The following is a 12,538-nucleotide window of genomic DNA, read 5'->3' on the forward strand; positions in this document are numbered from 1 at the left end:
TTTTGGTGGTGGCGTTTGTTGGTTTGGTTTTTTGTGGGTTTTTCTTTGTTCTTATAGGAAATGTTATAACTCAGTGTTTCTTTCCTCATTAAGTTAAGGGTTTATGACTGATATATGGAACTAAAATGGCTTCCTCCCATCCCCTTCAGATGCTCAAAGACCAATACCTTGGCTACAGGAAAAGCTTTCTGGGAGATGCCATGGATGTGTTTGAGGCAAGACGAACAGAAGCTAAGAAGTGGCAAAGTGCGCCACGCGTTACCACTGGACCGACCCCTTTCAGCAACATACCAAATGCAGCAGCTGTTGCAATGGCTGCAACACTTACTCAGCAGCAACAGCCTGCTACAGGTCTGAGTGCATTCAAGTTATAGATTATTAGTGTTACAACAATAGTAAATTCATGTAACATTTTCTAGGAGGTCTTCCTTTGTGTTAGACTAAAAATCGAAACGTTGTAATGAGTAAAATTACTGATACATAGCCAATAGAAAAATGCAGGGTAGACGTAGCAATAATTATACAACAGATACTTAATCTTGTGAATTTACTTGTATTAGTGATGCTTACTGTATTGTTCTTACCCCTTGGAATGTGAGTCTTCACTCTTAAGTAACATCTCTGAATACACATAGTATGGCCTCTTTTCAAAACTTGTACCATTACAGTAAATTATTTTAAACTGGGGAGGAGAGAATATCTAAAAGCATACTATCTTTTCCTTATGTAAAATTAATAATGCATTTTTATATAGCACTTTGGAACTGTATAATGGAAAATGCTGTAGAACAGGAAGGATAGTGAAGAAAATCTCTGTAGAATAGGAAATCAAATGCCTGGTTTATTTTGTAGCCAGCTCCTTTATCAGTATGATGTTGGAGCATTTTGCTGGCCATTCTACTACTGTGAATAATTAGTAGAGAAAGTAGAGTGAGTCAGTGAATTCTGCCTGTGCATGTGAGTAAGAGGAAGACCAAAACAGAGGAAATGCATGACCCACTGCAAATAAAGAATGGATACATATGGCAAAGGAAATAATTTAAGGCACCTTAATTGACATTGTTATACTAACCAACCCTCTCTGAGAGGGATTTCAGAATAGAGACAACTGAATTTATATGTCATCAGGGAGCAGAAATAAGGTTAATTCCATTTAATTTTACTTGAACAGGGATTTATATCTATGTCAGCAAATTATGAAAAGTATCAGTAGCATCATTCTACCTTTAATTTTCTAAAACGTTCACTTAGGTGTACTGAAAGTGATAATGCTTTCTCTGATCTTATAACAGCAGTGATATTTTGAATGATGCTAATTAGAGACATATGCAGCAACCATGTTAAATTTGACACATTATTAGGCTGTCCTTGCCTTCTCATACAAGAAGTACACTATGCTTCCAGCCCTCACCCTTCTAAACAGCAGGGAGTTGGGTTTAAATTATAAGTATGCCAAACTACTTTGAGCAGAACCCAAAATCTTTGTGAAATACTACTTTTCAGAATTCCAGTCATAGACCACAGTCTTTCTGTTGAGTCTATGTTAATCCATGGAAATTTTGTTGAAGTGGCATCTTCAAAAGAGTTTGGGTTTAAACAGAAAACATGAGTTAATGTAATGTTACACTTCAGAGGTTTTAGTACAGATATTCATATTGTTGCACACTGCTTGCGCAGTGTAATGTTGCATTTACTCTTCATCTTTTTCCTTATCTTACATTTGTTTTTTTAAAGACTCTCCATGGTCATTACAGGACTAGTTGTTTATGAAAGTCATGCACTTGGGATGTCACATTTAAAATCATTCCTGTGGTTTTTTTTAATTGAGGTGAGGGATTTGAAGTTCCTGGACTTCCTAATCCATATTTGAGGAAACTGCTAATAACTTCAGTAAACAGATGCCACTTATGGCATGACTTTGAACATTCTCTTAGTAATAGGAAAGAAGAGAGGAGGGAGGGGAAAAAACAAATGGTAGAATTGGCCTGTATGGACACAACTAAGGTAATGTGACTCTATACCCTGAGATATTTCGTAACATTTTGTAGTGAAAGGAGCAAATGGGAGGAGTGTGTGAAGGTTGGTTTGGGGTTTGTCTCTTTTTTGGTGATTGTTTTAACAGAGTATTTCAAAACCCAAAATTGTGCCAACTACAAGCATGATGCAGATAGAACAAAGCCATTAACTTTTATCAAACATGCCAACAGAAGTAGACAACAATCTTTTCACCTCTTATTCAGCTGAAATACTTTTACCCTCTGCAACTCACTGGAGGACCTGAAGAATTAGAAATAGATTGATGTTCTGGGTGGCACTTAAAGAATACTTAAAACTCTTTAGGGTTAGATGAATGACAAAAGTCCTTGGAGTTTTCTCTCAAGCAAAAGTAGAATTAGTCAGGCCTAAACTATTTCAAAGATATCTGGAAGTCCTAAAAGCTTGTTAGATTTCATAGTTTTCCTTAATTACTGATTTCAGTGCTTGATGTTTTCCTAGTTTCAGATTAAGGCTGCTACTTTTCGTTTTGGAGAATGAAAAGAATCTGTTCTTTCAGTTTTGCAGGAACCTTTAAGGACTGCCTCTTCTTCATTTCCTTTTCATTGTTTGAGTTTTCAGATGGCCGTTTCCTGTAGTAATGCAAATGCTGCATGTTTTAGTTTTGTAATATGTTGTTATGAATTGGATATATTATCTGCTAGAAATTAAATTCACACGTATTTCTTGCACGATCTGGATCCCAAAGGGTGGGATAGATGAGAGATGGTAAAAGGTTCTAAAAAAAAAAAAAAAGGCTATGAAAAGAAATGTTTGTAAAGGGAGGGGTAAGGAATGTCTGTGTAATTAATACCTGATCTGCTGTTGCTGTTTTTCCAAATGAGAATTAAACAAGAAAATTAATCTGGCCTTCATAAAGTTTTTGATAAAAAATGTAATATATAGTACCTCCTAGTACTGAGGGATCAGGATGCTTAGTCTCTTTTTAGAAATATTTGATATTTACATGGTTAAACATTTAGTAAGGTGAACTAGAGTTAGTTGCTGTTCTTTCTCTGAAAAAGATAAATAATAATTTATTCTACATTTATTTTCAAAAGTCAAAAGTTTAGTAGCTACATCTAAGCTGTGGGATCAGGGAATGTTTCCCCAGTTTCTGGGTGTAGATATGCACCCTGTGTTCTCTCTGTATGCCAAGACCTTTCTGGCTTCTATTTAAATAAAGCCAGTGAGTCCTGGCCCTATGGAAGAAAGGGAGCAAAAATGCACTCCACTGCTTACCTGGGATGGATAATCAAAACATCAGAACTGTGGTGTGCACATTAAAGCACAATTTTTGTGCACTTTTTAAAGCTAGAATTATTGAAATGATGCTTAAGTTTTGGCTGTACGCAACCTTTGTCCCTTGTTTGGCACTTTTGTTCTGAGCACAGCTTTTTTGGCAGCAGTGAGGCTGGTCTTGCTTTTCTGCAGTTACAGATAGAGTTCTAAATACTGCCTCATCTGCACCCTCCCTGAGTAATCTTGAACAGTGTGGAAGTTCAAATGGTGATGGCTAATCTACTTGTTATTATTGATGGGATCACAAGATTTCAAAGGAAATTAAAGCCTAGTGCACCGAGACCTGTAAATGCATGAGGCTGCAACTGATGTTTTTGGGGTGAGACTTGTCTTAAAGAAATGCTTTCCTTTAAGCTCACTTGTTCTCATAGAGAAATAACTCCCTAAGGAACTCACTCTCTCCTAAACTGCTGAAGTACAAAGTTAGTCAAAGCATTATGAAACTGTTAGCACACTTCATGTTTTGACTTAATTCTGTATGAGATTGAAGTTCTAATGGGAAGGGATACTGCAATCTTTATAGCACTTAAATTTTTTATTGTGTGGTTTGATACTGACCTTCCTTAAAATTTGTCAGAATCAGATCTAAGTTGTGATGCTAAATTTACTCACTGTTTGGACCAGCTGTAATTTAAAAATTCCAGAACCAACAGTAGGAAATCTGTCTGACCTGTCTGGCTCTCTGTAACAGGTCCTATTTGTTTAACTGAACCGCTCTACAGGGCGAATACGTCAAGTTTTCAAATGTTAAAACACTTGTTATAAAGAATTTGTCTCATACCTGTAATAGCCAGAAGTGCCATTTTTTTTCTTGCTGATGCTCTTGGCATTGAAGAGTCTTACTAGTCTTTTACTATTGAAGATTATGTTTACTTACAAGAACTATAAGCAGTGATGATACCTTCAGAACATTATGGTACAAAATCAACAAATATCGTATGTTGTTGCTCAATAAAAAGTTTGTTAGCCTAAGGCATAAGATCCTGTTTTATATGATCTGAGGTGTTTTAGTATAATGTTTTATACTGGCTCTAAAAAAAAGCATGTTGCATTTGGTAAAAAACTTGGCCTGGAGGACTGTAGTGTTTTGTTTATGAAGTCTTCCACTAACAGTGCCTCCTACTGAGATAGGAACCTGTGTACTTGAGAAGGAACTGGATATGTGTTTTTGGGTTATTTTAGTAAATTAGCTCACTGACTTGTGTAGGGGGTTTTGGGTTTGTGTTTTGTTTTGGGTTTTTTTTCTTATTTTTTAAGAGCTGCTAGGTAGATGTATCAGTATTTTAACTGGATGTAAACAACTTTAGTTTGAAATTTGTGGAAATTTGTAATTGGAACATCTGATAATACTTTTTTTAAGTGGAAGAAATAGCTTGGTTTTTCCAACTATTCCCTGCTAAGCAGAGACTGAAGGCTAACAACTTTAGTTACCCTTAAATTTTAGTTTTAACACTACTTGGAGTATACAGATGTTATTCAGCTTGGATCACATAAGAATTTTGTGTTCCTAGCAAAAGATGTTACTTTGCAACATACAGTGCCTTTCACTTGATTCAAAATGATTTTCCATTTAAATCTTCAAATACTGAAATTATTTTAAAAGCTTGAAATATTCACATTTTAAAACTCTGTATAAATATTAGTAATGGGAAATTTTGAACAAAAGTAGCCCAGATGTGATAATGGTTTAGGAAAAAGGTCAAAATCGTCTGAGCTTTATAGTAATATTTGAATAAATCATCGCTTTCACAGACAGAGGATGTTAAGTATGTTCAAAGATGGAGAAGACCATCTTGAGCTGAGGTGCAGATGTCTGTGGATTAAGAGTTTGGCACTGTATTTTATCTTTAATGGTTAAACTTTTAAAATAGTGCACTGAAAACTGTTTGAAAAAGATAGGAATAGAAGATTGTACTGTGAAAACTGTCAAAATATATTAATTATTTATCAGAATTAATTATTTTAAAATATGTTAGTGATGGGCTAGAAAGTTGATTCTTTATTCCCCAAGGTTAAGGTAAAAAAAGGAACTGAGACTGTAAATTTCATCTTGGCAGACTGAAATTGTTTTTTGACAGTCCTGCATCTTAATGTGAATGTGCAGGGAAAGTACTGTCAACTTTTTTAAATTATGGAACAAACTGATATTTTGAATGTATCGATTTCATTAAGGTACACAGAGCTGTGCCTTTTGTAAATGGTTATTTAAACAGGTGGTTTGACTAGTTTACCTTATTGAATGGTGTTATGTAGCAGAGCTTAACAGAACTCAGTTATCACTTGTGTGGAAAAAAATGAATTGTCATGTTACTGTGTAATTGACTTGCTTAAAAATGAACAATAAATTTAATAAAATAAAGTCATTGTCTTGTTTTTTATCTTAGTGTTCTTTTTAAATTTGAATGGATTACTTGAGTAGTTTTAAAGAATCCTATTTATTAAATTAATTGTAAGTAATAGAGTTTTAGTTACATTAGCATCAGTTCTTATATTTTTAATTAGAAAGTTCTCCCTTATTCTAATTCCCTTAATACAGGTGGCAAAATGTTGTTACTTATGAGTTCTCTCAAGGTTTTGATTAACATTTTAAAGTTTAAGGTGAGACTGGTTAAATTTTAAAAATACTAAATTATGTTCTTATGTTACTGGTTTTGCTTAGTTTCACCTTATTGCCATCAGTATTTTCTTAGATTTTTTGCCTAGTCAATGTAGAGGCAGACAGTTAAGTGAGAAATTTTGATGAGGTAAAATCCGGGATCTTAATGAGATTTGTTGAAAGCAATAATGTTCACATTATCAAATACTTGAATAAGTAAATAAAGGACCTCTTTACTATCAAAGAGTAAGGCAAGTTTGTTCTCATTTTTTTTGTACCAGGGCCACAGCCATCTCTGGGAGTTAGTTTTGGAACGCCATTCGGCTCAGGTATTGGCACTGGCTTGCAATCAAGTGGCTTAGGTTCTTCAAGCCTTGGAGGTACACTTTAACTTTTCTAACCTTTCATTGAATTATGATACCGCACAGCTGAATCTCTTGCAAACCCTTAACTCCACTAAGAGGATGATCTGTTTCAGGGAAAGACCTTACAATTTGACAGGTCTCTGCTTTCCAGGCTTCTTCTTGCCTTGCAGAAGGAGTTGCTAGGGCTATAAGCCATTGTAGTGAAACCCCAAGATGAACAGGATTAGATAATCACAGAGAAGTTGTTCTCTAAAGGCTAGGGAAGGACATCAGGTGTGTTGGAACTACAGCTTGACTGAATTTTACCTATATGAGAGTTGGGCACCTTAGACATTAGATCACACTGTAGGTAATCCATGGAAGTTTTTCACCTTTTAACTATAGGGACCCATTTCTGCTTGCATTAAGATAAGAATAAATGTTTAGAAGTTACTGCAGTTCTGTGGTCTTGAAATCTGTTTGCTTTAACATTCATTCTATTCCTCAGTGCTGAGGTGGGGAAAAATCTCTCCCCCAGCTGCAAAAGCAATATGTGAAAGTGAGGGAAAAATACTTATAAAAATGTTAATACTGCTGGTGGGGACTATATTCCAGGAGACACATGACTGTGAAAAAGTAGATGATATTAAAAAAAAAAAATCAAAATTAATGTGGATCGTTTATTTTAAATGTAATGTGTTCTCAACACTAGAGCTACAGATAGAATTTAAGTGATTAGTAGAACCTAAACAGCATGTAAATCTGCTGTCTATATAGGTCGGGGTTCTTACAGATACTAATGTCTTCTGAAGCTTTTATAAGATCTACAAAGGAAATAGTTACATCTGCTGAGCACAAACATAATGTGTATTTTTCTTGTTACATCCTCTCTTCTTGGCAGCCTCAGTCCCCATTCCTACATTTTACCTTTATATTTTTATGAGCCAAACATATGAGTCAGTGTTGTAATGTATTTAAAAGAATTAAGCATCACTCAGTTTTGGGAAGATGAGGTAACCTGAACTTGATGTGAGTTTTACCTTAATTAATCACCTTAAAAATATTTTCGAATCTGTCAGCTTCCCTTCTCATCAAATTTGAAGTGTTTTCAGATAAAAGAAAATTTGTATACCTAAAGAAAAAAAGTGAAAATAATGGGCTGAAAGGAAATTACTTCGGAATTACCAGTTTTTCCCACAATGTTTTAAATACCTTAATAAACCCCCAAAACATAAAATTCTTCCATTTCTTCTGAAAAGGTTCTAGACTAAAGATTGTTCAGCAGTCTTACCAATGTAAATAAATGAACATTCCAACTGCTTTTAGTTTTGTCCAAAAAAACCTGACTTGTATTCTCTTTTTTTTTCCTAGCTCTCTGCCTAGGAAGGTATTTGCTTGCATTATTAATTTGCAAAATGTCTTTTAACAAATCCGTAAGACTATCTGAGAGAAGGAAATGTAGAAGGATAAATACATATCTGCAAAATAGCCTGTCGGTCTGTTCTTGGAAACAAATTGGCTGAATGATTACTTAAGTTTGTTTGGGTTTCTAATCTTAGGGATTTGGGGTTTTGAAAAGGACAGTTTCTGGTGTATGCTCTGGAAGTGCCATTTTAATTGGGGAAATTTGTTCTCTTTCCTTGATTAATATTCTGTGTACTTTGTCAACGATAAACAGAGGCTTTTGCATTTAAGTATATAGATTTTATATATATATATATATATATAACTAGCATAGATCCTATGCTTCGTTAAATACTTGCAGACACCTTGCCTGATCATTGGTTATGAATTTCAGCCTAGATAGGACAAAAGAGTGTGTCATTTTAATGTTATTTTAGAGTCATTTTAATGAACTTACACAGAAATGATACTTGCCATTACCTACCCTTAATTCCCCTTTGATGTAAAAATCTCAGAAAATTAGAGAACAACACTCCAGATAGTGTGTTCAGTCCTTACTGGTTTTAATATCTCAAAAATATTTCTGTAAAGGAATAGTAAAGGCTCAGTTTGCAGTAAATAAAAGGATTCTTCCTGACACTTGAAACTTAGGATGGGAGCATGATTTCCTCAAACACCTGAGACAGCCAAAATCAGAGTATATAGTTTTCTTGCAGTTCCTATTGTCTGGCCTCTATTTCAAACTCCAAATATCAATTTACTTTTCCTTCAAAGTGACCTCATAATAAGAATACAATTTGAAACCTTAAAATTTTGTATTATGAAATGATGAATGTCAATTACAAAATCAACAGAATTCAGTTTTGTCACAGCTATACATTTATTGCTGCCCTTTTATGATGATTTATCACATTAAATACAGTGAAATTTGTTTCTGTTCTATATTTAATCTATTTTGTAGTTTCCTAGATAAAGCTGACCCCTAATAATCAGGGAGGGGAACGACTCTAAAATAAGCCAAGTGTAAACTGAAGAAAATGCTTACTCTGTTTCAAGTTTAATCCTTTTTTCTAGATTTGTAGATGAAGACTCTGACTTTCTGTAATGAAAGTCATGTAACTTGTATCGGAAGTTCCTTAGTTTTAGCTCATTTGGTTACCACTTCTTGCCAATTTAACATCAATTCAATAGAAATTTCTTAAACTGATAGTTCACCTGTTTTTATAAATTTTCCCTTATTCAGTTATGCATTTTGAAGGTAGTATTTTTCTCAATGCTTTCCAGTTTGCACTGTTTTCTTGACACAATGCTGTGTCAAGGATAAATAGTCTTCAGGCAATAATCTTATGAATATTTGTTTACCAAATAATGCTTAGAATTATGTTTGGGTCTAGAATACTCACCTAAAACCTATGTGTCTTTAATTGCTGTGTCTGTAATTTTTTTTGTTGTATGTCTTTACTATTACTCTACTAGGATTTGGAAGTAGCTCTGCCTTTGGAAGTAGTGCCACAGGAGCGTCATCATTTGGGTTTGGAACTACAAGTAAACCATCAGGAAGTCTAAGTGCAGGTTGGTTTGTTTCTTTTGAATTAAAAATCAAGTTTATCTTAAAGCAGGTCTTATAAATAAACTGCTGCACTCACTCCAAGAAACTGATGGTTTAAAGTTGCATGTGTATATCACTTTTAACGTAACTACTTGCTAGAGACGCATTTTCAGAGAAGGTTTTGGGTTCTGTTAAAGGTCTCCTATGTAGATAGTATTGAGTGAGCACTGATGTTTCCCATTTCATGGTGTCTGTCTAGTTAGGAGTGGAAGCAGGAGATCAGATGCAGCCTCATGCACAGAAGAGCAGTTGTCACTTGAATGCATTTCTATCAGTTACTGATTGAAATTGTTGTATAAATTAGTGACAAATACACTAGCAAATCGACTTACTGTAGTTACAAATAAAATTATTTTCTGGAAGCACAGGGGTTTCCTTAAAAATGTATAAATGCTTACTCTATTTGAATAGTAAATTATATGTATTGTATCTCTGTATGTATTCATTATTCATTATATTAACTACTTTGAAAACATTTCTGTGGCAATTGAGCTACACAGTACTCATTTAGCTATTTTGGTTTCTTTTTTTTTTGAGGGTGATAAAATAGGGATGTTATTGTGTCTTAACTCAGAAGTCTGAAATACAGCTGGCATCTCTGTTTATTTTTTAAATCGGAATAATAGCTTATGAAGCTATTACTAAGCAAATAGCTTCTATACTCTGTCTTGCAATCTTTTTTCAATGGCACATTGAAGGAGGATCAAGTTCCAAGAAAAATATTTAATCAACTGCTAGTAGAAGAAAACAGCATTTTGCTGGTATTTACTAGAAAGTGCTACGATTTTTATTCTGGATTCTCCTTGATTAGTGATGAGTTTACATTATAGGGTGGAAATGGCTCACTAAGTTGGCTGTGTAATGTTCATGAATGTTAACAACCTATTAAGTTCTTGATGGAACTCTTTACAGTATCTGGTGTCCAAGCACAAACCTTCTTTTACTTAGTTCTTAATATGAGATACAATTGGAAGACTTACGCTGCTTGTGTTTTTATCTTGTAGCCTATTGTTCCTGAGTCTATATTAAATAATATTGCAGCATTTAAAGCTGCTGGATTACAAAGTTAATAATTTATTTTTTAAAATATTAAAAGCAGAATTAGAAAATCACTTGTATGGATCAGTTGTCCGTTCTGAGGAAGTATCAAGCCTAAGTAACAAGTCTGTCTTAGCTAAGTTGGTGGTATGCAGAGGCAATTTAGATACAATTTCCCTCAAACCAAGCTTTGTCATGGAGTCAGCACCATCAGTCTCTTTTGCAAGTGAGGAAATTGCACCCAATAAAATGAAGATTTTCATGTATTTCAAAGTCTCAGCTACAGAAAGTAGTTGAATAAAAACAGATAAAAAGTAATTTCTATCATTTTGTGTTTGGAAAATCAAGTGGTCTTGAAATCCTTATCTAGACTGGGATTGTAGAATGGAAACTGCTATTAAAAATTTGGTAGGCCAGAAACACACTAACATTTACCTTTTATATCCAAAACCTTATGTCATATCATCTGGATTGCATATGATCTTTAATTTTATTGAGGGTGTATAAGTGGGTTTGAATGATAGCTGAGGTTAGCTAGGTTATATATACTTTTAAAAAATTTATTGTGTTCTGTTTTTTAGGTATTGTTTACAGGATCCTGCAAGCATATTCTGGTTTATGTTATGGTATAATGGTTGCATCTTGTTTCTGAACCTATTTCTTTGAAAAAGCTAGGGTGAATGTGTGTTATGAAATTCTCTGTGGTTGCTGCTGGGATTTAGGTATGACCACTTAAGTATTTTTCCAGATTTATGTGTCTGGGAACACTAGGTAAGTGTTCTAGCACACAGGCTGCTTAGGCTGCCCTAACTCTTCTCCACAGATTTTCCATCAGTTTGATCTTATCTTGAAACTAAAATTATAGATCCCCAAATTGCTTCTGTCAAGTGTTTGATTTTTATGAGTTAGGTTGAATTGCTTTAAAAGATGCAAAAATGTTTGTAGTGGTATTACTGCTCTTCTCAATTTGAGTTTGTGTATTTGGGGAGAAAATTCTGAGTCCTCTTTGAGCATCTTTTAATAGTAAAATTGGCTTGGTTCAGGAATAGTTGTTGTGTTCATCAGTAGATGAAAAGCAGAGCAGTTTCAGTCTCCTTGCAATTTCTTTAGGGGACCCAGCTGTGAGATAGAACAGTGTCTCAGGTATCATCTGAAACACAGACGCTGTGGAAAGCTGACTCCAAAACAAGTCCTATTTAATTCCTACTCTTACTCATTTAATGGCAACCAAAAAGGCTGATGTTAGTGGGCTATTGTAAAGGACATTAAGACTCTCAAAGTAATGAGAAAAGGAGAAAAATCACCATTGAATTTGCTTTATAATTTAATAAAATGTTAAGAGGAAGGGGAGTGTACAAACATAATTTTTGTGAGAACAGATGCTAAATATACTTTGAAGATCTGAGTTGAAAATTACTGTTGAAGACTTACTTTTATTGAGGAATCGCAGCCTCAGTAAACGAGATAAGAGACAATCAAGTGAGATCATGGCTGGATGCACTCATACTGCTGAAAAACAGACCTTGATATAATCCATGAGTGGCTTTTAGATAGAGAGGCTATAATAAATCAGTTAAAGCTGTTTTTGAAATACTTTCTTGATCAAGAGCACCCACTCACTGTGGTCTGGGGGATGAAAGCAGGAATAGATTGCCATCTGAGGAAATGCTGTTTCTCCCTGTAGTACTAAAATTAAAAAAAAAAAAAAAAAAAAAAAAAGCTGTTAAGGGGAGGCATGTATTCATCTTTGGCTTACCGAGCTAAAGCACTGATGGAAACAGAAACACACAAGCCCAGTGAATAAAGTGTGATCTTAATGCCCTTCAGGGAGATGTGAAGGTTGTGTCCTCGAAGGGCAGGTTGTCATTTACTTCCTGAAGATCGCTGTTCACATGCAAATAACACAAATTTCAGCAAGGACATTGGTGATCACATGTACCTACAGTTCAAGACTTTGTGAGTCTTCCCTCTATACTGACCTCATCTGTGACCAGTTGTCTTTTCTTACAACAGGAATAAGACTCAACGTATACCTTGTTTAAGTTTTTTTTCTTGAAGATTTTTCATTTGACTATTCAGCTTTAGGGTTTGGTTTACTTCTAACAAAACTTGGTACTTTGGCCTTGTTATGTTGCCATGAAAGAAGAAAACCATAGAGATGAATTTCACATCTGCCTTTCTATACTTTTATGGCTGCCCCTAATGTCACCT

At 34.6% G+C, this 12,538-nt stretch overlaps 1 protein-coding gene across 3 annotated transcripts in view; it reads left to right on the forward strand.

Annotated features, from left to right (window-relative positions):
* The window catches only part of NUP58 (nucleoporin 58), a 35,938-nt gene that overhangs the window by 19,688 nt on the left and 3,712 nt on the right, over window positions 1–12,538 (forward strand). For 2 of the 3 annotated variants that reach the window (XM_040055014.1, XM_040055015.1), the window contains exons 13-15: window positions 150–351; window positions 6,214–6,312; window positions 9,157–9,252. In XM_040055014.1, the coding sequence (XP_039910948.1) occupies window positions 150–351; window positions 6,214–6,312; window positions 9,157–9,252 (397 nt within the window). Of the gene's footprint in view, window positions 1–149; window positions 5,669–6,213; window positions 6,313–9,156; window positions 9,253–12,538 lie in introns of those variants that run through there. The other variant, XM_040055016.2, reaches the window with a different exon arrangement.

The sequence above is a fragment of the Hirundo rustica genome, chromosome 2, assembly GCF_015227805.2.
Source record: "Hirundo rustica isolate bHirRus1 chromosome 2, bHirRus1.pri.v3, whole genome shotgun sequence".
Classification (NCBI taxonomy): domain Eukaryota; kingdom Metazoa; phylum Chordata; class Aves; order Passeriformes; family Hirundinidae; genus Hirundo; species Hirundo rustica.